The sequence below is a fragment of the Lampris incognitus genome, chromosome 7 (assembly GCF_029633865.1).
Source record: "Lampris incognitus isolate fLamInc1 chromosome 7, fLamInc1.hap2, whole genome shotgun sequence".
Taxonomy (NCBI): domain Eukaryota; kingdom Metazoa; phylum Chordata; class Actinopteri; order Lampriformes; family Lampridae; genus Lampris; species Lampris incognitus.
In genome coordinates, this window is record NC_079217.1 from 61,711,576 (window position 1) to 61,735,874 (window position 24,299).

The 24,299-nt window shown below is 49.7% G+C and overlaps 1 protein-coding gene across 3 annotated transcripts in view; it reads left to right on the plus strand.

The window, feature by feature from the left end:
- The window catches only part of mark4b (MAP/microtubule affinity-regulating kinase 4b), a 99,319-nt gene that overhangs the window by 44,018 nt on the left and 31,002 nt on the right, over positions 1-24,299 (plus strand). For all 3 annotated transcript variants that reach the window (XM_056282772.1, XM_056282770.1, XM_056282771.1), the window contains exons 4-13: positions 15,607-15,655; positions 15,957-16,022; positions 17,072-17,142; positions 17,461-17,517; positions 18,069-18,305; positions 19,102-19,221; positions 20,401-20,500; positions 21,607-21,716; positions 22,466-22,655; positions 23,098-23,318. In XM_056282772.1, coding sequence (XP_056138747.1) covers positions 15,607-15,655; positions 15,957-16,022; positions 17,072-17,142; positions 17,461-17,517; positions 18,069-18,305; positions 19,102-19,221; positions 20,401-20,500; positions 21,607-21,716; positions 22,466-22,655; positions 23,098-23,318 — 1,221 coding nt within the window. The remainder of the gene's footprint in view (positions 1-15,606; positions 15,656-15,956; positions 16,023-17,071; positions 17,143-17,460; positions 17,518-18,068; positions 18,306-19,101; positions 19,222-20,400; positions 20,501-21,606; positions 21,717-22,465; positions 22,656-23,097; positions 23,319-24,299) is intronic.

Genomic DNA, 24,299 nt, shown 5'->3' on the forward strand with positions numbered 1-24,299 from the left:
TGTCCGGCTCTCTATCTTTATATCCCTCTTTCTCCCTCACGTTCTGTCTTTTGGTGGACAGTATGCATTTAATAGATGTCCTTTTTCCATATTTTGAATGAAAGAGGGCTCTTATAGTGAAATGCCTGCATCACGTTAGAATCTGGGTGGCCCCAACAACCACTTGGCTACCGAAACAGCTACACTCCAATTCCAGTGTGGCCGACAGTGGCTCAGAGGTAGAGTAGGTCGTCTCATAAATGGAGGGTTGCCGGTTCGAAGCGTCGAGGTGTCCCTGAGCAAGGCACCTAACCCGAACTGCTCCGGGTGAGCCGGTTGTTACTTGCATGGTGGACACCGCCTTCGGGTGTGTGTGTATGAGAGAGACAGTGTGAGGCATTAATTGATTATAAAGCACTTTGAGTGGCTGTTGGAGCTGGAAAAGCGCCACCCTGTGGAAAGGTTAGAGCAACAGAGCAGATGACATTGTTTCTGGCCGGTGTCTGTCTTGCTTCTTGTGTTCATTGCTGATATGCCAGTGCCTTAGCGTGTGTTGTTCATAGCATTTGGTGTGCTAGCTTACATGCTACAGCCGCTAGCTTGGAAATGCGGTAGGTCACGTACATGCCAGCTAACACAGGGATTTTCATTTGAGCTTCATTTTTTTCCCAAGAGTGTTTTCCTTCTCCTCCACTGCTCTTGTCTTTCATTACATCTCTCTCTTAACTTTCTGTCCCTATTAATCTATTTAGCTTGCCACTAGTCCGCGGTGGTGTAGCGGTCTAAGCATCGGCTTTGTGTCAACGCAGTTGCCCAATGGGGACCGGGGTTCATGCACCCCACGTTTTCTTTCTCTCCTGTCTGTCTAGCTGTCTCACTGTTTCTCTCCTGTCTCTCTGTCTGTCTCAGTCTTTCTATCCTAGCTCTCTAGCTGTCTGTCTGTCTCTCTCCTGTCTCTATCTGTCTCAGTCTTTCTGTCCTATCTCTCTAGCTGTCTGTGTTTCTCTCCTGTCTCTCTATCTGTCTCAGTCTTTCTCTCCTATCTCTCTATCTGTCTCAGTCTTTCTCTCCTATCTCTCTAGCTGTCTGTGTTTCTCTCCTGTCTCTCTAGCTGTCTGTGTTTCTCTCCTGTCTCTCTGTCTGTCTCAGTCTTTCTATCCTATCTCTCTAGCTGTCTGTGTTTCTCTCTTGTCTCTCTGTCTGTCTCAGTCTTTCTCTCCTATCTCTCTAGCTGTCTGTGTTTCTCTCTTGTCTCTCTGTCTGTCTCAGTCTTTCTGTCCTATCTCTCTAGCTGTCTGTGTTTCTCTCCTGTCTCTCTATCTGTCTGTCTTTCTCTCCTATCTCTCTAGCTGTCTGTGTTTCTCTCTTGTCTCTCTGTCTGTCTCAGTCTTTCTCTCCTATCTCTCTAGCTGTCTGTGTTTCTCTCTTGTCTCTCTATCTGTCTCAGTCTTTCTCTCCTATCTCTCTAGCTGTCTGTGTTTCTCTCCTGTCTCTCTATCTGTCTGTCTTTCTCTCCTATCTCTCTAGCTGTCTGTGTTTCTCTCTTGTCTCTATGTCTGTCTCAGTCTTTCTGTCCTATCTCTCTAGCTGTCTGTGTATCTCTCTTGTCTCTCTGTCTGTCTCAGTCTTTCTGTCCTATCTCTCTAGCTGTCTGTCTTTCTCTCTTGTCTCTCTATCTGTTTCAGTCTTTCTATCCTATCTCTCTAGCTGTCTGTGTTTCTCTCTTGTCTCTCTGTCTGTCTCAGTCTTTCTCTCCTATCTCTCTAGCTGTCTGTGTTTCTCTCTTGTCTCTCTGTCTGTCTCAGTCTTTCTGTCCTATCTCTCTAGCTGTCTGTGTTTCTCTCCTGTCTCTCTATCTGTCTCAGTCTTTCTCTCCTATCTCTCTAGCTGTCTGTGTTTCTCTCTTGTCTCTCTGTCTGTCTCAGTCTTTCTCTCCTATCTCTCTAGCTGTCTGTGTTTCTCTCTTGTCTCTCTATCTGTCTCAGTCTTTCTCTCCTATCTCTCTAGCTGTCTGTGTTTCTCTCCTGTCTCTCTATCTGTCTGTCTTTCTCTCCTATCTCTCTAGCTGTCTGTGTTTCTCTCTTGTCTCTATGTCTGTCTCAGTCTTTCTGTCCTATCTCTCTAGCTGTCTGTGTATCTCTCTTGTCTCTCTGTCTGTCTCAGTCTTTCTGTCCTATCTCTCTAGCTGTCTGTCTTTCTCTCTTGTCTCTCTATCTGTCTCAGTCTTTCTATCCTATCTCTCTAGCTGTCTGTGTTTCTCTCTTGTCTCTCTATCTGTCTCAGTCTTTCTATCCTATCTCTCTAGCTGTCTGTCTTTCTCTCTTGTCTCTCTATCTGTCTCAGTCTTTCTATCCTATCTCTCTAGCTGTCTGTCTTTCTCTCTTGTCTCTCTATCTGTCTCAGTCTTTCTCTCCTATCTCTCTAGCTGTCTGTGTTTCTCTCTTGTCTCTCTGTCTGTCTCAGTCTTTCTGTCCTATCTCTCTAGCTGTCTGTTTCTCTCTTGTCTCTCTATCTGTCTCAGTCTTTCTCTCCTATCTCTCTAGCTGTCTGTGTTTCTCTCTTGTCTCTCTATCTGTCTCAGTCTTTCTGTCCTATCTCTCTATCTGTCTGTGTTTCTCTCTTGTCTCTCTGTCTGTCTCAGTCTTTCTCTCCTATCTCTCTAGCTGTCTGTGTTTCTCTCCTGTCTCTCTATCTGTCTGTCTTTCTCTCCTGTCTCTCTAGCTGTCTGTGTTTCTCTCTTGTCTCTATGTCTGTCTGTCTTTCTGTCCTATCTCTTGCTGTCTGTGTTTCTCTCTTGTCTCTCTGTCTGTCTCAGTCTTTCTGTCCTATCTCTCTTGCTGTCTGTGTTTCTCTCCTGTCTCTCTATCTGTCTGTCTTTCTCTCCTATCTCTCTAGCTGTCTGTGTTTCTCTCTTGTCTCTATGTCTGTCTGTCTTTCTGTCCTATCTCTCTTGCTGTCTGTGTTTCTCTCTTGTCTCTCTGTCTGTCTCAGTCTTTCTGTCCTATCTCTCTAGCTGTCTGTGTTTCTCTCTTGTCTCTATGTCTGTCTCAGTCTTTCTCTCCTATCTCTCTAGCTGTCTGTTTCTCTCTTGTCTCTCTATCTGTCTCAGTCTTTCTATCCTATCTCTCTAGCTGTCTGTCTTTCTCTCCTGTCTCTCTAGCTGGCTCAGTCTTTCTCTCTATTCTGATTCCTGCTAAGTTTGCTCTCTGTATTAACTCCGACTTATTTACCTTCACTGTAGCTCTGTCCTACATATGTCTCTCTCTGTCTCGCTCTCTCTCTGTCTCGCTCTCTCTCTCTCTGTCTCGCTCTCTCTCTCTCTGTCTTGCTCTCTCTTTCTCTGTCTCTCTGTCTCTCTCACTATCTCTCATCTCTCTCTCTCTCTCTCTCTCTTCCCCCCGGCCTTCTCTCCCGTTATAATTTTCTCCCTGTTTATTCTCAATCTCCCCCTTTCTATCATTGTTTATTCGCCTTTTCCCCTTCTTTTCTATTATCAACTTACTTTCATGTTTCATTCTCTCTCTCTCTCTCTCTCTCTCTCTCTCTCTTGCCCCCCCCCCACACCCCGTCTCCCCCTCGGCATTGTGCGGCAGAAGGAGCGCTACTGTGATTACAGCTGTGTTCTCCGCCATCTAAGGCACAACAATGGCGGCCCTGAAACTTAATTTAGCACAAAGGAAGTACCCGGCTATGATCCACTTACTGCTTTTACTCTGATTTACACTCGCCGAACCGTCCCGCTTCCAGGACGCGTCCAGGACGCGTCCAGGACACACGTTGGACGGCGAGGCTTTCCTGCAGACCGTAGGAGGGGAAGTTGGTTAGAAATTGATTTTAACTTGGGGCTGCGTAATACGTGCTTTTGTTATCGGACGACGGCGTTTCCGCAGGATCGTAGGTCGTAAGTTCAGTTTCGGCCGTTGTAAAATGTCCTTGCAGGAAGTCAACCCCTGTCAAATGTGCACATGTATTCTGGGCAGTGAAGCTGGTCTTTCACGCCAACCCCGCTGGCGTCTGAAACGTCCCACGAGGTGCCGGGTTTACCTCGCCTGAACCTGTGAAGCATCGTGCGCCTCGATAGACGCTAGCGGAGCTCGCTTGGCGTCCTCGTACCGCCCAAAAGGAGCGAAATGCTGTGATTCGATGAGTTGGCCGTGCCCTACGCGGTTGTCATTGGAACAGGGCACGGAGTTGTGTTGCTTTTTGTGCGCGTAGGAGAGCGTGTGATGTGTGACCAGGGCTTAGAGCCGGGTCCTCTTTAAGAATAGCAGGATTTCGCAGGCAGACATCCAATACTGTGTCTGTGCACAAAAGACTGTGTGTGTGTGTGTGTGTGTGTGTGTGTGTGTGTGTGTGTTGTGCCTTACCCAGGGCCCTCACTCAGTTGAATTCCAGACAGGCAAACAAGGGGAGGCACTGAAGCAAGGACCCTGAGAAAGACAAGACACTAACTGTGTGTGTCTGTGTGTGTGTGTGTGTGTTTGTGTGTGTGTGTGTGTGTGTGTTTGTGTGTGCGCCATGTGTGTGAAATAAGACGATTCAGTCAAGGCCTTACATGGTCTCTGATCCGCCGTTGTGTGCGTGTATAATTCCATTATGTGCGTATCTATTGTGTGGGCCGTATTGTCGGCGTGTTCACGTCTTGGTTGTGTATTGTTGCCGTTGTGTAGCCGTGCAAGAGGAATAATTAGCCACGAATGGAAGATGTGAGCGGACGTAACGCGGGGGCGAAAGGTTTTCCCACGGACTCTTCTTCAAAGAAACGGGAATAGAAAAGAGGCGGGAGTAGTACATGTCTCTCTCTCTCTCTCGCTCTCGCTCTCTCTCGCTCTCTCTCTCTCGCTCGCTCTCGCTCTCTCGCTCTCTCTCTCTCTCTCTCTCGCTCTCAGTACAACGCATAACGCCATTTCATAGGTGGAAGCAAAAATGAAATGGGGTGAAATGAAATAAATGCCATAGTAGATCAGCAGATCCTCAGCACGGCGGCGCAGTGGTTAGCGCGGTCGCCTCACAGCAAGAAGGTCCTGGGTTCGAGCCCCGGGGTAGTCTAACCTTGGGGGGTCGTCCCGGGTCGTCCTCTGTGTGGAGTTTGCATGTTCTCCCCGTGTCTGCGTGGGTTTCCTGCGGGGGATCGGGGTTTCCTCCCACAGTCCAAAGACATGTAGGTCTTGTACTAAATTGTCCCTAATCTGTGTGGGTGTGTGTGTGTTGGCCCTGTGTGATGGCCTGGCGGCCTGTCCAGGGTGTCTCCCCGCCTACCGCCCAATGACTTCTGGGATAGGCTCCAGCATCCCCGCGACCCTGAGGGCAGGATAAGCGGTTCGGGCACTGGATGGATGGATGGATCGGCGGATTCTTAACATGTGTTTGCTGCTCAGTAACGCCCCCTCTAATGAGTGGATTTGGCTATTTCAGCCACGCCCATTGCCGGTAGATATGTATGAAATGTGCTCTATAAATAAACTTGCCTTGCCGAGATGCGTTAAAATCAAGCACACGCCCACATGTAGTCACCGTAGACGCACGTTGGCAGTCGAATGGGTTGTACTGAAGAGCAACGTGGCGCTGTCGTAGGATGCCGCCTTTCCGACGAGTCAGTCGGGTCAAAATTCTGCCCTGCTAGATCTGCCCCGGTCAACTCTGAGTCCGTTGTTGCGAAGCGGAAACGTCTCGGAGCAACAACAGCTCAGCCGTGAAGCGGCGGGGCCACACAGGCTCCCAGACCAGGACTGCCGAGAAGCCAAGTGCTGAAGCGCGTAGCGTAAAAGTCATCCGTCCTCGGCTGCAACACTCACTCCCCAGTTCCAAACGGCCTCTGGACCTTCATGAAATGGGTTCCCATGGCCGAGTAGCTGCACACAGGCCTAAGATCACCACGCAAAATGCCAGGCGTCGGCTGGAGCGGTGTAAAGCGCACCGCCGTTCCGCTCTGGAGTAGTGGGAAACGCCTTTTCTGGAGCGATGAATCACGCTTCACTATCTGCCAGACAGGCAAATGCCAGGAGAAGACTACCTGCCAGAGTGCATAGCACCAACTGTAAAGTTTGGTGGAGGAGGAATAATGGTCTGGGGCTGTTTTTCGTGGTTCGGGCTCGGCCCCTGTAGTTCCAGTGAAGGGAAATCTTAATGCTGCAGCAGACAGTGGCACTCTAGAGAATTCTGTGCTTCCAACTTTTTGGCAGCAGTTTGGGAAAGATCTTTTCTTGTTTCAACATGATAATACCCCTGTGCACAAAGTGAGGTCATGGTTTACCAAGTTTGGTATGGAAGAACATGACTGGCCTGCACAGAGCCCTGACCCCAACCCCGTCCAAGACCTTAACGGCGAATTGGACCTCCGACCGTGAGCCGGGCCTTCTCCCCGGCATCGGTGCCTGACCTCAGTAATGCTCTTGTAGCTGAATGGAAGCAAATCCCCGCAGCCACATTCCAGAATCTAGTGGAAAAACATCTTCCCAGAAGAGGAGAGGCTGTTATAACTCCATATGGCCATGGTTTTGGAGTGAGATGTTCAGCAAGCACATACGGGTGTGATGTTCGGGTGTCCACATACTTTGGCCATGTAGTGTGTGTTATTATTGGACAGCGGAGTGTATTTGTTTCTTAGATTATGGCACGGGTCTTCATGTAGTGTACATAGTTCGAATAGTTTAGAATTCTCTCTTTCTTGCTCCTCTCTCTCGCTGTCTCGCCTGCTTGTTGTCTCCCACCATTCTCAGTCTTCATCTTCTCTGCCTGGGATACTGTCGTTAGTTCACCCTCCCTTTCTTTTGCTCTCTCTCTCTCTCTCTCTCTCTCTCTCTCTCTCTCTCTCTCTCTCTCTCTCTCTCTCTCTCTCTCGAAATATCTGCTTTGTAACTACAAGTAAAATAATATCTTTATTACCCCCCCCACCACCCCCATTAGATGATACACATGTGACATTTATTGGATGTTGTATTTTTAACCGCCCGCCCTTCCAGCTGTGCCCCAACACCACCCCCACTATATGATATACGCAAATTACCCCGTTTGACGGCTATTTCAACAGTGGCCTGGCTCTTTATGTGCTTTTTCAAAACAAGCCCCAGCCCCGTACCCCATTGGTTGTAATGTTTTCTACCCCCACCATTGGTTGCTGTGCATCGTAACCACCTACCCCATCGGTTGTGATATTTCAAATGTTTTCTATCCTCTCATTGGTTGCTGTCCACCGAAATGAGGGGCGTGACGCGGGGGCGACGTGATATTTATCGACTGTGTTCTTCTTTGTTGAATCACATTGGCAGCTCCGTACTGAAATGCATTATAGTTTCTTTTCTCCTACATCTATCTGTATGTCTATCTATCTCGCTATCTATTTAGCTATCTGTGTGGGTGCGTTTCCCTTAGCTAGATTCAAGGGCAGTTTTTGCAAGCAACAGGTGAAGTGCAGAGCGATTCATCAAAATCCTGGTGAATTTGATCGAGCTCAATTCCATTATTAGAAGCATTGAAACTCCGTTTGCTTTTTGCTTTTTTCGTTTGTTTGGGGGTTTTTTTCCGCTGAGCTTGGTACTAAGGAAGAAAATGACGGTCACTGTGACTCTGGGCTGATTGGCTGGATTTGACCAGTCACTTCCCAGTATGACGTCACAGGCTAGAGTTTGGAGTGGCTTGTATGGCTCGTTACCTGTGCGCCCGCTGGCATGATGCCAGGTCTTTAAGTTTCTTTTTTCTCTTGTTTCTTATTTTTCATTTTCTTAATGTTGCTATTTGCCAGTAACTATTACACATGTACTTATTATGTTGCTATTCATTATTAAAATTATTGCTACCATACCTATAGGCTACTTATGTTCATGTTGATAAGATAGATTTTGTCAGCATTGTTACTATTATTAGGTGGCGGCGCAAATTCACGTTTGCGGCGGCCTCACCCAGTACCGTCCATGCAGTGTCTTTGCCCACATCTGCATCTGAGTTAGTCTTCGTTTGATGGCTGGGAGAGCTGGTGTTGGATCAGCTGGGAGAGCTTGGTCTGCTGCGTCCTGTGGGCCCAGGGACCACGGCCCTGCCTGGAGCTATGGCCGAAGAAGAAACACCGAGGGCGGTCTGACAGGATGTGGAAGCGGGGCAGGCTAAGCTAACTGCTAGCCCATGCAGACCGGCAGTTCCGATAACACCGAGGGCGGTCTGACAGGATGCGGAAGCGGGGCAGGCTAAGCTAACTGCTAGCCCATGCAGACCGGCAGTTCCGATAACACCGAGGGCGGTCTGACAGGATGCGGAAGCGGGGCAGGCTAAGCTAACTGCTAGCCCATGCAGACCGGCAGTTCCGATAACACCGAGGGCGGTCTGACAGGATGTGGAAGCGGGGCAGGCTAAGCTAACTGCTAGCCCATGCAGACCGGCAGTTCCGATAACACCGAGGGCGGTCTGACAGGATGCGGAAGCGGGGCAGGCTAAGCTAACTGCTAGCCCATGCAGACCGGCAGTTCCGATAACACCGAGGGCGGTCTGACAGGATGCGGAAGCGGGGCAGGCTAAGCTAACTGCTAGCCCATGCAGACCGGCAGTTCCGATAACACCGAGGGCGGTCTGACAGGACGCGGAAGCGGGGCAGGCTAAGCTAACTGCTAGCCCATGCAGACCGGCAGTTCCGATAACACCGAGGGCGGTCTGACAGGATGCGGAAGCGGGGCAGGCTAAGCTAACTGCTAGCCCATGCAGACCGGCAGTTCCGATAACACCGAGGGCGGTCTGACAGGATGCGGAAGCGAGGCAGGCTAAGCTAACCGCTAGCCCATGCAGACCGGCAGTTCTGGCAGTCATCCTGGCTGGCGTTTGTTTGTTCGTTTTCTGTTTGTTCAGTTTAGCTATATGTGTTAGTGCGGATATATGTGTTCTTGTAGTGTGAAACGAAACCATGTTTCGTTTCATTTCATGTGCGTAACTGCATGAAATGAAACGACAAAGTGAGTCTGATTCTGAGTCTACTTGTGTGTATTTACTGAATGTGTTTGCATGCGTATTATTGCTGTTGTCCTTGTACTTCATATGTGACGGCGTGTGGGTGACGGTTCGGGTCACAGGAGCACAGGGCCTCAGTAAGTCTCGGGGCCGAGATGTGGAGTAAAGGAGCAGAGCCATGGCGGCCATAGTTGCATCAGATATTTTCATCTGAGTTGCCACCAGTGATGGCCTGTGCAGAAATGTGCACGTGCACACACAGAAACACACACACACTTACAGACACACACACAAACACACAAAGGGTTATTCAGCGGGACTACTCAGACGTGGGAGAGAAAGAGGCATGTCTGTTCTCTGCTGTTCTTTGTCTTTTTCTATCTCTCTCCATGTCCCTCGCTCCCTCTCTCTCTCTCTCTCCCTTTATGTCTCTCCCCCTCTCTGGTCTCGTGACTTTCAATAGAGGAAGTCTTTTTCTGTTTCTCTGACCGTCTGTGTGTTGCACAGTTGGGCTGTGAAGGAAGTTGGCCATGTGAATACACTGGCTAGACAGGCGCTGCTATCAAGTACTCATCTCTCTGTCTGTTACCCCGTCTCACCCTCCTTATCGGCCCCGTGTGGCTTCCGTCATCTACATTCTCTCACACAAACTCTGTTTCATTTTCTTCATTATCTCTCTGTCTGCCTCTCTCTGAGCTTTTGTTTTGTGTGGTGTGTGTTTTCGTTTTTGTCTTTGTGTTTGTGTGTGTGTGACGGAGAGGAAAGAAGCTTGGATGTACAGTCAAGATTAACGGGGCAAAGGTTGATAGGCTGTCCACCCAGACACATGCTGTCCCTACCACACACACACACACACACACACACACAGAGGGAGAGAGAGGAGGAGAATGGGGGAGCGAGGTGTCATTAAGCTGCTTTGTGTAAATCCTCCTGCAAAGCAGAACAGATCAGAATGTGGTGCAAGCCAGATCTCTGGCTCAGTTGTTGATTAACACTGCCTGGAGAGAGGAATGATGGGGAGAGGGGATGGGTAATACTCTGAAGTTGATTAACACTGCCTGGAGAGAAGAATGATGGGAAGAGAGGGGATGGGTAATACTCTGAAGTTGATTAACACTGCCTGGAGAGAGGAATGATGGGAGAGAGGATGGATAATACTCTGCAGTTGATTAACACTGTCTGGAGAGAAGAAGGATGGGTAATACTCTGAAGTTGATTAACACTGCCTGGAGAGAAGAATGATGGGAAGAGAGGGGATGGGTAATACTCTGAAGTTGATTAACACTGCCTGGAGAGAGGAATGATGGGAGAGAGGATGGATAATACTCTGCAGTTGATTAACACTGTCTGGAGAGAAGAAGGATGGGTAATACTCTGAAGTTGATTAACACTGCCTGGAGAGAAGAATGATGGGGGAGAGGGGATGGGTAATACTCTGAAGTTGATTAACACTGCCTGGAGAGAAGAATGATGGGGAGAGGGGATGGGTAATACTCTGAAGTTGATTAACACTGCCTGGAGAGAAGAATGATGGGGAGAGGGGATGGGTAATACTCTATAGTTGATTAACACTGCCTGGAGAGAAGAATGATGGGGAGAGGGGATGGGTAATGCTCTGAAGTTGATTAACACTGCCTGGAGAGAAGAATGATGGATAATACTCTGAAGTTGATTAACACTGCCTGGAGAGAAGAATGATGGGGAGAGGGGATGGGTAATACTCTATAATTGATTAACACTGCCTGGAGAGAAGAATGATGGATCATACTCTGAAGTTGATTAACACTGCCTGGAGAGAAGAATGATGGGGAGAGGGGATGGGTAATACTCTGAAGTTGATTAACACTGCCTGGAGAGAGGAATGATGGGAGAGAGGGGATGGGTAATACTCTGAAGTTGATTAACACTGCCTGGAGAGAAGAATGATGGGGGAGAGGGGATGGGTAATACTCTGAAGTTGATTAACACTGCCTGGAGAGAAGAATGATGGGGAGAGGGGATGGGTAATACTCTATAGTTGATTAACACTGCCTGGAGAGAAGAATGATGGGGAGAGGGGATGGGTAATGCTCTGAAGTTGATTAACACTGCCTGGAGAGAAGAATGATGGATAATACTCTGAAGTTGATTAACACTGCCTGGAGAGAGGAATGATGGGGAGAGGGGATGGGTAATACTCTGAAGTTGATTAACACTGCCTGGAGAGAAGAATGATGGGGGAGAGGGGATGGGTAATACTCTGAAGTTGATTAACACTGCCTGGAGAGAAGAATGATGGATAATACTCTGAAGTTGATTAACACTGCCTGGAGAGAAGAATGATGGGGAGAGGGGATGGGTAATACTCTGAAGTTGATTAACACTGCCTGGATGGAACTGAAAGACGATGGAGAGAGAGAGAGAGAGAGAGAGAGAGAGAGAGAGAGAGAGAGAGAGAGAGAGAAGTTGATGAATAAAGCCTTAATGGCACCAAGAGATGAGAAAGAGAGGGCGAGGACGGTAATACTGATTAGTTCTGGCTGGGAGCAGGAATGAGGTAAGCAGAAAATGAAACGAAAGCGATGAGTTAACAAAAAAGAACGAGAGAGAAAACAGGGGACGAGAGAATCGATAAAAAAGAAAGACGAACGACTTGCCGACGACCTGCCGCGTGTATGGTTTTTCTGCGGCTTCCCACAATCCTTTGGGGAGCAGGAGGAAACGGGCCCCGGGATTAATGCCTGGGCCGTCGTGGCAACGGCTCCATCGTCACATGGGAGAGAGCCAGGAAGTGATGTTAGAGAGGCTGAGCAGAAGAAGGAAGGATGGCAGCGGAAGAGAGGGGAGAGAGAAGGAGGAGATGAGACGGGGGTGGATGGATTTGGGGGTGGGGGGGGTGGGGGAAGGGCAACGGAGAGAAGAGAAGGGAGGATAACTGAGGGTGAAGCTCGGGGGGGGGGGGGTTTATCTCATTACTCTCCTTAAAGCGTAGGTGAACAGCCCATACACCCTAAGCTCCACTCACTCCACTTGGATCTGGCTCAGTAGAATGATCTGTATGGTGGTGCTGCTGCTCCGTCAGTAGAATGATCTGTATGGTGGTGCTGCTGCTCCATCAGTAGAATGATCTGTATGGTGGTGCTGCTGATCCGTCAGTGGAATGATCTGTATGGTGGTGCTGCTGCTCCGTCAGTAGAATGATCTGTATGGTGGTGCTGCTGATCTGTCAGTAGAATGATCTGTATGGTGGTGCTGCTGCTCCATCAGTAGAATGATCTGTATGGTGGTGCTGCTGCTCCATCAGTAGAAGATCTGTATGGTGGTGCTGCTGATCTGTCAGTAGAATGATCTGTATGGTGGTGCTGCTGCTCCATCAGTAGAAGATCTGTATGGTGGTGCTGCTGCTCCATCAGTAGAATGATCTGTATGGTGGTGCTGCTACGTCAGGGAAGTACGGCTGCAGTAAAACCATGTGCATTTAGGAACATATCGGCCTTGTTGTTGGTGGAAAAAGTATTTAGTGACTAAAACTTCAGGTTGTATCAAAATGATATTAAGGATTACATTTTTGGTCTCTGTTCATCCTGTCGATCCACTCTCTCTCTCTCTCTCTCTCTCTCTCTCTCTCTCTCGCTCTCTCGCTCTCTCTCGCTCACTGACTCGCTCTCTCTGACTCTCTCTCTACCTCTCTCTCTTTCTGACTCTAACTCTCTTCTCTCTCTCTCTCTCTCTCTCTCTCTGACTCTCTCTACCTCTCTCTCTCTTTCTTACTCTCTTCTCTCTCTCTCTACCTCTCTCTCTCTTTCTTACTCTCTTCTCTCTCTCTCTCTCTCACTGACTCTCTCTACCTCTCTCTCTCTTTCTTACTCTCTTTCTGACTCTAACTCTCTTCTCTCTCTCTCTCACTGACTCTCTCTCTCTCTCTCACTGACTCTCTCTCTCTCTCTCACTGACTCTCTCTCTCTCTCTCACTGACTCTCTCTCTCTCTCTCTTTCTTACTCTCTTTCTGACTCTAACTCTCTTCTCTCTCTCTCTCACTGACTCTCTCTCTCTCTCTCACTGACTCTCTCTCTACCTCTCTCTTTCTTACTCTTTCTTACTCTAACTCTCACTACCTCTCTTCTCTCTCTCTCTCTCTCTCTCACTCTCACTCACTGACTCTCTCTCTGACTCTCTCCCTTTCTTACTCTCTTTCTGACTCTAACGCTCTCTCTCTCTCTCACTCTCACTCACTGACTCTCTCTCTGACTCTCTCCCTTTCTTACTCTCTTTCTGACTCTAACGCTCTCTCTCTCTCTCTCTCTCTCTCTCTGTCTCTCTCTCTCTCTCTCTCTACCTCTCTCCCTTTCTTACTCTCTCTCTCTGTCTCTCTCTCTCTCTCTCTTTCTCTCTCTGACTCTCTCTCTCTCTCTCTCTTACACACACACACAAGCCGAGGTCATGAAATCGCACGACACAAATCAGACTGGATTTCGGGGAAGGGGCGTCTGTATTCGTCTGGATGTGGTGGTGTTTATAAGGTCTCGGTGAGGATGGGGAATCTTGCAGTCAGTCAGCGGTGACGTAGCGACAGTCCCGGTCCTGGGTGCCGCCGCTGTGCTTCGGTCTTGGTGCCCAGTGTGAAATAACGCGAGGTGGTGTTAAGCGTGCGAGCGGAGGGGCCGCAAACCGGCGTTTCGTCAAGTGTGCGACGCTTCTCCGAAAGGTCGATGAGGCGCCTATTGTGCGGTTTGCTGAGGAAAGTTGTTGTCTCTGGTTGTGCGCAGCAGCCACAGGCGTCTGGCATCACAGCTGGGGGATAAAAATCATTAACCGTTTCCTAGGTGACGGATATCTGCTGGATATCCGAAGTGCGGTCCGTAAAGGTGTCGTCTTCATCCCGGTTGTCGTGAAGCGGGGGAACAAAACGAGCGCCCCTCCCAGTAAAAACACAAAGCCTCCTCGGGCTGTGGTTTATTGAAATTACATCACTGCTAATGTGTGTGTTGTTTGCCCAAACGAGCTGCAGAGGCCCGCCCTGTTAATCACTGAAGTGTGTGTGTGTGTGTTTGTGTGTGTGTGTGTGTTTGTGAGCATATGTGTTGGAACATGTACATTTGTGTGTGAGGGCTAAACTTGTCTTTCCCTCAGGCTCCAGTGAATACCAGGAATCTGTCACCGGGTTATATCTGTGTACACACACACACACACACACACAAACACACACACAGACACACACACACCGCCTCAGGGCCATGTGATTGTGGGGTGGCCGTTACCTTGCTATGAGGAAGAACATTCCAGCTAGCTGTGCACGAGACCTACCCGGCGTCCATGAAAACCGAAATAAAACAGAAATAAAATAGAAACACTGGCGACACGTGAGCAGAACCCAAGTCACCACAATGTCTCTCGGATCACAAGTGTGCAACTGTGCTTTCTGACAAGTGTGTGTGTGCGTTCATGCATGTGTGTGTGTGTGTGTGTGTGTGAGTGAGATTGCATAGGGCTCGTGTATGTCTTGCTCTGGCAGATCAATCACAGATGAAATACATACAGATAATCACTTTGATGGCCCCGCCCTCCCTCCCCATCCGCCTGTCTGTAGCTACACCCCTGCCTGTCTGTAGCGACATCCCTGCCTGTCTGTAGCGACATCCCCGCCTGTCTGTAGTGACACCCCTGCCTGTCTGTAGCGACACCCCTGCCTGTCTGTAGCTACACCCCTGCCTGTCTGTAGCGACATCCCCGCCTGTCTGTAGCTACACCCCCGCCTGTCTGTAGTGACACCCCTGCCTATCTGTAGCGACACCCCTGCCTGTCTGTAGCTACACCCCTGCCTGTCTGTAGCGACATCCCCGCCTGTCTGTAGCTACACCCCTGCCTGTCTGTAGCGACATCCCCGCCTGTCTGTAGCTACACCCCCGCCTGTCTGTAGCGACATCCCCGCCTGTCTGTAGCTACACCCCCGCCTGTCTGTAGCGACATCCCCGCCTGTCTGTAGCGACATCCCCGCCTGTCTGTAGCTACACCCCTGCCTGTCTGTAGCGACACCCCTGCCTGTCTGTAGCTACACCCCTGCCTGTCTGTAGCGACGTGGAAGCGGGGCAGGCTAGGCTAACCGACGGGCATCCTGGCTGGCTGACAGAGAAACGGAGAGCGATACCGCGACTCGTCGTGTTGTCGTGTGAAGCGCCCCGCGACCATATTTCTGAACGAGCGTTGTGTCTAAAAGCTCCGCCTGGTGGCTGGCGTCTGCACCTCCGCCCCCCCGACGCGGGGCGCCCGCTCGCCGCTCTCAGTGTAATCTTTTAAAACGGAGTCAACAGAAATACATTAGCGTGATGAGAGAGTGCAGCGAGGGGGGTGGGGGGGGTGGTGGTGTTGGGTGGGGGTGGGGGGGCTTTTTCGCTGACGCAGAATGAGACGGCAGTCTGGGGCTGTGTGACGAATGGAGCGGGGGGCCTCCGGGGAGCAGCGTGCCCGAGGGAGGAGGCCCCGTCATCGGCCCGGGTCGAGTGGGACGCTCCCGTGGGCGGCCCCGGGGTCTGGGGGGTGCGGGGGTGGAGGGGGGGATGGGGTGTCTGCGTACCAGCTGTGAGTTACGACTCGATTAATGAAGCGGCGGTACATGAATGGACGACAAATGCGGGTAGAGAGAATAAAGATGGCTGGCTCAGACCATGATGGTGCTGCTGCTCCACCATGTAACCCCCGCTTCTCCCTCTTTGTTTCAGCTGTTTCGAGAGGTACGCATCATGAAAAGCCTCAATCATCCCAACATAGGTAAGGTGTGTGTGTCTGTGTGTGTCTGTGTGTGTGTGTGTGTGTCTGTGTGTGTGTGTGTGTGTGTCGGCCCTGTGGTGGACTGGCTGCCTGTCCAGGGTGTCTCCCCACCTGCCACCCAGTGACTGCTGGGATAGGCTCCAGCATCCCCGCCACCCTGAGACCAGAATAAGCAGTTTGGATGATGGATGGATGATGGATGATTGATGGATGGATGATTGATGGATGGATGATGGATGTGCATCTGTTCCAAGTATTGTTGTCTGTTTGTGCTCATTTCTCCCCTCTCTTTGTGTTACAGTTCAGCTGTTTGAGGTGATTGAGACAGAGAGGACCCTTTACCTGATTATGGAGTACGCCAGTGGAGGTGAGTAACGCCGCATCACCTTCATCCTCCTCCTCCTCATCATCATCACCTTCCTTATCCCTTTTACTCTTGCTGGTAATGGGAGCCAATCACATTCGTTACTCACCGCTCTTGATAAGGGGAACTGCTGCATTTTCTGCTTTTTCGTTTGAAAAGGCTACAAATAAGGGGGCGTCCGGGTAGCGTGGCGATCTGTTCCGTTGCCTGCGGACACAGGTATCGCCGGTTCGAATCCCCCTGTTGCATCCCTACCGACACAATTGGCCGTGTCTGTGGGTGGGAAGCCGGATGTGGGTATGTGTCCTGGCCGCTGCACTAGCGCCCCCGCTGGTCGTTCGGGGCGCCTGTTCAGGGGGGAGGGGGAACTGGTGGTGGTGGGGGGGGGTTGCGTGATCCTCCCACACGCTACGTCTGCAGCCCTCCCCGGATCGGGGCGGGTGGAGCAGTGACCAGAACGGCTCAGAAGAGTGGGGTAATTGGCCAAATCCAACTGGGGAGGGAAAAGGGGGGGGGTCCAAAAAATAAAAGGCTACAAATAAAGTGATTGTTTTCATTTCTCTCGTGTTAATTGTAATTATATTTCATATTTTACGAGTCACAGGCTGCTACTAGTGAAGGCTTTGTAGTGCTGACGTCATCATTTACATCGCTCAAATGAAAATCAACCAAATCAACATATTCCCCTTGTTTTCTCCTCTCACTCGGTAATTTCCCATGATCCCCTGTTCTCTCCTCTGTTTTCCTTTCATTCTCGTCCTGTCACTGGCTAATCCCCTTTCCTCTGTCTGCCCTCCTCTGTCCTGTCATCCGTCCTCTGTCCCATACCCAATAAGGAGCTAGCTGCTAGCAACACTCACCCCACACTGACCGCAGCACTGCCTCACTGTTCAGCTGCAAAACTGATTAACAGACACACACACACACACACACACACACACACACACACACACACACACACACACACACACACACACACACACACACACACACAGTTTTAACACCACTACAGTGCTCTGGTCCATTTCTCATGGAGCTGGTTTGTCTTTCAGGGGAAGTGTTTGATTACCTCGTGTCTCATGGCAGGATGAAGGAAAAAGAGGCCAGAGGCAAATTCAGACAGGTTGGTGTAACCTCTCAGCTTGTCTCTCTCTCTCTCTCTCTCTCTCTCTCTCCCACCGATTGATAACTATATGTAGCTCTAAGAGAGGCGGTGTCACAGGTAAGTACCAGTAGACCACAAACGCCAGTCAAAGACCGACTTAGTCTCCCAGTGTGGGCTCCGCTTTATTCCTAACAGTGCACGGCCTTGTGAAAAGAAAAAGAAATATCTGTATAGTATTTGGGTAAGAAGATTGCTGGAAAATATGTTTTTCCAAACTTGCTCTCTTTCTCTCACACTTTCCCCCTTGCTCTCTCCACCTCCCTCTCTGCCCTCCAGATCGTATCGGCGGTTCACTACTGTCATCAGAAGAACATCGTCCACAGAGACTTGAAGGTGTTGGTCGGATTCTGCTCTCACTTCAGTTTGTTTTAACCTGCGTAGACTACCAGATGGGTGGAGTTTACAGTAGTAGAATTTAAGTCACATAAAGAAGAAAAACATGACTTCCCTTTAATTTTGGTGACGGCAGTAGTAGAAGTAGTGGCATTAATAGTAGTAGCAGTGAGTGGTAGTAGTAGTAGTAGTAGTAGTAGTAGTATTTGTAGTGGTTGTAGTAGCAGACGTAATGGTGGTTGCGGTAGTAGTTGTAATGGCAATAATATCAGCAGTAGCACAAGTAGTAGTAGCAGCAGCAGTACTAGCAGTTGTAGCGGTGGTGGCAGTACTAGTACTAGCAGTAATAGTTGTAGTATTAGCAGTAGTAGTAGTGGTGGTGGTGGGGGTAGTAGTAGTAAAAGCATGATCGTGATGACGTTATATTTGTTATTCCAAAGGCACTCTTGATCCACCTTGCGCACCACATTATTTCTACAGTGAATCTGGGCTGAGGTCATATAAACCCACACTTCTCCCACTAACCCCTCCTTCGTACCCCGTCCCTGCAGGCGGAGAACTTGCTCCTGGATGCCGAATCCAACATAAAGATCGCAGACTTCGGCTTCAGTAACGAGTTCACCATGGGCAGTAAGCTGGACACATTCTGTGGCTCGCCGCCATACGCCGCCCCTGAGCTGTTCCAGGGGAAGAAGTACGACGGTCCTGAGGTGGACATCTGGAGTCTGGGGGTCATTCTCTACACCCTGGTCAGCGGTTCACTGCCCTTTGACGGCCAGAATCTCAAGGTGGGCAGTGGTGGGGTGAGGTGGTCTGGGCACCGTGTGTAAGTAAGGTGGTGGTTCTCAACTCCATACTTCTGGGTAGGGTCCTGCTGGTTTTTCTGTTCTTCCAGGTAGTTAGAATTATGTTCCCCTAAAAAGTGCTGGATTAGAAGACTGGATTACCTGCCACAAAAGAAATAACTGTACCTGTATTCTGCGTCCAGAGGACCGCGGCTGAGAACTACTGGTATAAGGTGTCCATCTAGGTGTTGTGTTGGGGTACCTGTGATGGTGTGTGCAGAGTGTATCTGTTGTGTATCTGTGGGAATGCCTTTTAGCAGACCCCAGTTGGTCAAACTTCATTCAGTCAAACCTTATTTCATATGTAGAAATGCGATGCTGTGAGCTTGATCGATACATCACACAACATGGAAGCATAACAGGGAATGTGCCCAGAATGTACGTTCAGAATACATGGTCTATACACAGAGGGGGGTGCCAGTCAGGTTACGGTACAGGCCAGGTGTAGGTACTGTCGACACGCTTGTGTGTGAGTGTGCCGGTTGTCTATGTCGAGGCAGGACATGGACCACTTATTTTACAGAAAATCAGTTCAATATTAGACAACAGTGACTACACCTTTCATCAAACTTCATCTGTAGTTAACTACATCAGTCCTGTATTGTTGATATATCTCACTTTTTTTCCCTCTCTGGACCCCCTCCCCTTGGGGGACCGCTGGTCTTGTCTGTGATGTGTCCTGATCTGGAGTCTCGGGGGTGGTGTAACTGACCTCGTGCTGCCGTGTGTTGTTAAACAGGAGCTGCGCGAGCGCGTCCTGAGAGGGAAGTACCGCGTGCCCTTCTACATGTCCACAGACTGCGAAGGGATCCTGCGGCGCTTCCTGGTGCTCAACCCCAGCAAACGCTGCACCCTGGAGGTGAGGAGGATACACTACAGTGGCATGTGGGGGGGGGGGGGGCAACACTCTTCATTATGGTCTGATTGCAGCCACGACGGGGAGTTCCCGTCTAGGAGTACAGAACCGATCATTTTCTTCTTCTTCATCTCAGGGATGGTCGATTTGTGTTTGGGATGCACAAATAAACTTGACTGGGGCATTAATGCTACTACCTACTGCTATTATATGAATGTATCCTTAGATTGTTTTCAGCAGTCTTGCCCTTTTCAAAAAAATGAAAATTATGACTAAAATCATATCTCCTGAGCAACATTTTAACCTCAAGTCCATATTTTTAATGGCTCTCTTCCAGTTTGTCCTGTAACATTTGTCTGTCACCAACCATGTTGTGTGGATGCGATCCATTTCAGTGTGACGTTGTATATATATATACCATATTGTTGAGGACGTCAGCTCTGATCACCTATTTTAGCACTGTTGCGTTACATATGGTGACTTTAGGAACAAGGTTACAGATGGTTATATTTAGCTGTCATGCTAGGGAATAATAATACCATACAAAAATGAATGCAGTAGTTGCACTGTGTTGCATGTTGAATCCAATTGTCCAGCAAACCACCCTCAACTGTAAGTTGGTTTAATTAGCCAAACCGAGTAGGGATTTTAGCAGTGGTTAGCGCGGTCGCCTCACAGCACGAAGGTCCTGGGTTCGAATCCCGGGGTAGTCCAGCCTTGGGGGTCGTCCCGGGTCGTCCTCTGTGTGGAGTTTGTATGTTCTCCCCGTGTCTGCGTGGGTTTCCTCCCACAGTCCAAAGACATGTAGGTCAGGTGAAATCAGCCATAATAAACTGTCCCTAGGTGTGAACGTGTGTCGGCCCTGTGATGGACTGGCGGCCTGTCCAGGGTGTCTCACCGCCTGCTGCCCCAATGCCTGCTGGGATAGGCTCCAGCCTCCTGTGACCCCAGTTGGGATAAGCAGCCTGGATAATGCATGGATGGATGGATTTTAGCTTTCATGTTAACCCTCTTTTTCACTGAAAGGGCAGTTGTAAAGAATATTTTCCACATTTGATGAACATGGACAAAGATCTAAGCCCAAAGTGTTGCTTCACCGAATTAACACAGACATGCGTGTGACTATTACTTCTCCTTCCGCTACTTATTTTACTCTCTCTTCCCATCTCTCTCCCTCCGCAGCAAATCATGAAGGACAAGTGGATGAATGTGGGCTATGACGGAGATGAGCTGAAACCTCACGTAGAGCCTGTGGAGAACTACAGCGATGCCGGTCGCATTGGTGAGTAGAGCCGCGGTGCAGAAGGTCGGCGTTCGGCTGCCGTGTTTGCTCCTGCTCGGCCCGGCCTCGCTGGGCGGTCAGTCCTGATTGTTTATTAGTCTCCGCGGCAGACTGCTGACTTCGTTTGACTTCAGCCTTATTTTGTGGAGAAATGCACCAGGTTGGGTTTGGTTTTAGATGAGTCAGATGTTGGCAGTCACAAGCGAACGAACTTTGGGCTGAACTTGGGGCGGCACGGTGGCCCAGTGGTTAGCACTGCTGCCTCGCAGCAAGAAGGTCCTGGGTTCGAAGCCCGGGCGGTCCCGGGTCCTTTTTTGTGGAGTTTGCATGTTCTCCCCGTGTCTGTGTGGGTTTCCTCCCACATCAGAAAGACATGCATGGAGCGTCCAGGTGGCATGGTGGTCTATTTCGTTGTCTATCAACACGGGGATCGCTGGTTCGAATCCCCGTGTTACCTCCAGCTTGTTCGGGCGTCCCTACAGACACAATTGGCCGTGTCTGCGGGTGGGAAGCCGGTTGTGGGTATGTGTCCCGATTGCTGCACTAGCGCCTCCTCCGGTCAGTCAGCGTGCCTGTTTGGGGGGAGGGGGAACTGGGGGGAATAGCATGATCCACCCACGCGCTACGTCCCCCTGGTGAAACTCCTCACTGTCAGGTGAAAAGAAGCAGCTGGCGACTCCACATGTGTCGAAGGAGGCATGTGGTAGTCTGCAGCCCACCCCCCCCGGCTCGGCAGAGGGGGTGGAGCAGCGACCAGGCCGGCTCGGAAGAGTGGGGCGATTGGCCAAGTACAATTGGGGAGAAAAAATCCACAAAAAAACAACCTCAAATGTTAGGGTCCTGCCTGTGCCCCTGAGCAAGGCAGGGGAAAGAAGAACTGGAGTTGGTCCCCGGGTGCTGCAGCTGCCCGCCGCTGCTATACAATAGGATGGGTTAAATGCAGAAGACAAGTTCGTTGTAAGAACACGGTGACAAAATAAAGTGGCTTTTTTTCTTTTTCGCCCCCAGAATGCTGGTGGTGCTGTGAGGCAGCAGTGCATAAGTGAATGAATAAATGAATAAAGGTGACCTTGTCCCATCTAACTTGGATCTCGTGTCTGTTGCAGACGTGATGGTGGGGATGGGCTACGCCAGAGAGGAGATCAAAGACGCTCTGACCACTCAGAAATACAATGAAATCACTGCCACCTACCTGCTGCTGGGGCGCATGTCCGAGGTCAGACATCCACACGCCGCGGTTCGGTCCCGGTCTGGTTTGGGCTCATTCACTGTTGATGCGAAAAAACAAGCAGTAAGGCCAGAGATAAATCTAGTCTCACTGTGTTAAGACCAGGCCGGGATACAGTGAATAATATATTCCCATTAACACGCCCCGGTTTACACATTATACTTTAAAAAGGGCAAGTAAAACACAACCAAGAAACACTTTTTACAATAAAGAAATGAAGTCACGGTGCTGTCTCATCCTTTCAACCAATCTGCTTTCTGAACATGTCTGACTGGTATTTGTTTTTGTCTGTGTGTGTCTGTCTGTCTCTCTCTGTCTGTCTCTCTCTCTTTGTCTGTCTGTCTCTCTCTCACTGTCTGTCTGTCTGTCTGTCTGTCTCTCTCTGTCTGTCTCTCTCTGTCTGTCTCTCTCTCTTTGTCTGTCTCTCCGTTCGTCTGTCTGTTTGTCTCTGTCTGTCTGTCTGTCTCTCTCTGTCTGTCTCTCTCTCTTTGTCTGTCTCTCCGTCTGTCTGTCTGTTTGTCTCTCTCTCACTGTCTGTCTGTCTGTCTCTCTCTTTGTCTGCCTGTCTGTTTCTCTGTCTCTATCTCTGTCTGTCTCTCTCTCTTTGTCTGTCTGTCTGTCTGTCTGTCTCTCTCTCTTTGTCTGTCTGCCTGTCTGTCTGTCTGTCTCTCTCTTTGTCTGCCTGTCTGTTTCTCTGTCTCTATCTCTGTCTGTCTCTCTCTCTCTCTCTCTGTCAGTCGGAGGGTAGTCAGTCTCGGTCAGGCAGCAGTCAGAGTCTGACCCGGGTTCGGCCCAGCACCATCACCAATGGAACCAGCAAACACTCCAATCCCTCTTCCTCCACTGGTCCCTCCTCTTCCTCCTCCACCCACAAGGCACAGCGCAGTGCTTCGACCTACCACCGCCAGAGACGACACTCTGACTTCTGTAAGACACACACAACCTACCTCCTTTAGGGAGGACGTAGACTTCTGTAAGACACACACAACCTACCTCCTTTAGGGAGGACGTAGACTTCTGTAAGACACACACAACCTACCTCCTTTAGGGAGGACGTAGACTTCTGTAAGACACACACAACCTACCTCCTTTAGGGAGGACGTAGACTTCTGTAAGACACACACACACACTTAAAGTACCACCGCCAGAGACAACACTGATTTCTATAAGACACACACACACCCACACCCAATATAACAGTTGTCCAGGCGGATTTAATAGGTGGTAAAAGGTTCATGATTGGCTAAACTAGTGATACATGATACAAGATACATTTTCTTTGATTGGTGGAAGATAACTGCCCAACTGGAAAATCCCTCTTTGTCTCTCTTTGTCTCTCTTTGTCTCTTTTTCACTCTCTCTGTCTCAGGTGGTCCATCAGTACCAGGTTCGGCCCACCCTAGGCGGAGCCCCAGCGGGGTGGGTGAAGGGGCGGGGCTCAAAGAGGAGCGCATGTCAGTCCGCAAGGCGAGCACGAACGCCGTCGGCTCTCGTAGCATCCCACCCCCCTCCAGTCCCATGGTTAGCTCCGCCCACAACCCGAACAAGGCAGAGATTCCAGACCAGCGCAAGGAAGTCAGCTCTGCCACGGTAAGAGGGAAGTCAGTAGTCACCGGCCTGAACAGGACGTCTCAGCCAATGAGAGCCGTCGTCGGCTTTCAGCAGCGCAGACCGTCTGACAACACAATAGTTGCTAATGAGTTAAAGTCAGTAATGAGTCAGCAAAGGTTGGATTTTAGTGTAGAGTAAGGCTGTTTTCACACCTGGGCTTCGGCTCTTTCGTCTGAGTCAACTGGGGGGGAAAAGACACATTGGTGAATTTTGCGTTTGGCCAGTTTTGCTGACGGGGTATCCCGCAACAGGAACTCTGCACAGATGCAAAATGACGACGGAGATTTGCCAAAGTGTTGGTGTTTGATTTACCATTAAACATTGAGAGACCAGGCATCCACTTTTTGACTCTTTGTCCTGCGCCCCACATATTGTGACGACGTCCTGCATCTTGAAGCAAAAGTTGCAAAGGTACACGTTTCTCTATTCAAACATTAAACAGTGAATTTTGATTATTATCCTATAATGATCTCTTGTAGCGGCACAGTGGTTAGCGCGGTCGCCTCACAGCAAGAAGGCTCATGGAGAACCATGAAGCCATGGAGAACCATGAGCCATAGAGAACCATGAAGCCATGGAGAACCATGAAGCCACAGAGAACCATGGCTTCATGGTTCTCCATGGCTTCATGATTCTCCATGATGGAGAACCATGGCTTCATGGTTCTCCATGATGGAGAACCATGGCTTTCAGTTGGTAGATACCATTAATTTACCAGCTGAAAACCCTACATGAATTCTCAAATGAAGCAATCTAATTTGAAGGGAGATAATGAGTCCCCTGATCAGTAGGTCTCAGTAAAGAAGAGGGCAGGAGTTGGCTCTTCCTTGTCACAGTTTGGCGGTTCTGCCCCATTGATGTGATGGGACATATGGCTGAATCCTCATTTGAGATATCCCTCATCCTAATGTCATTTCCTCAGAGTGTAGATGAACAAGGCTGCTTCAGCACCAGCTGCAT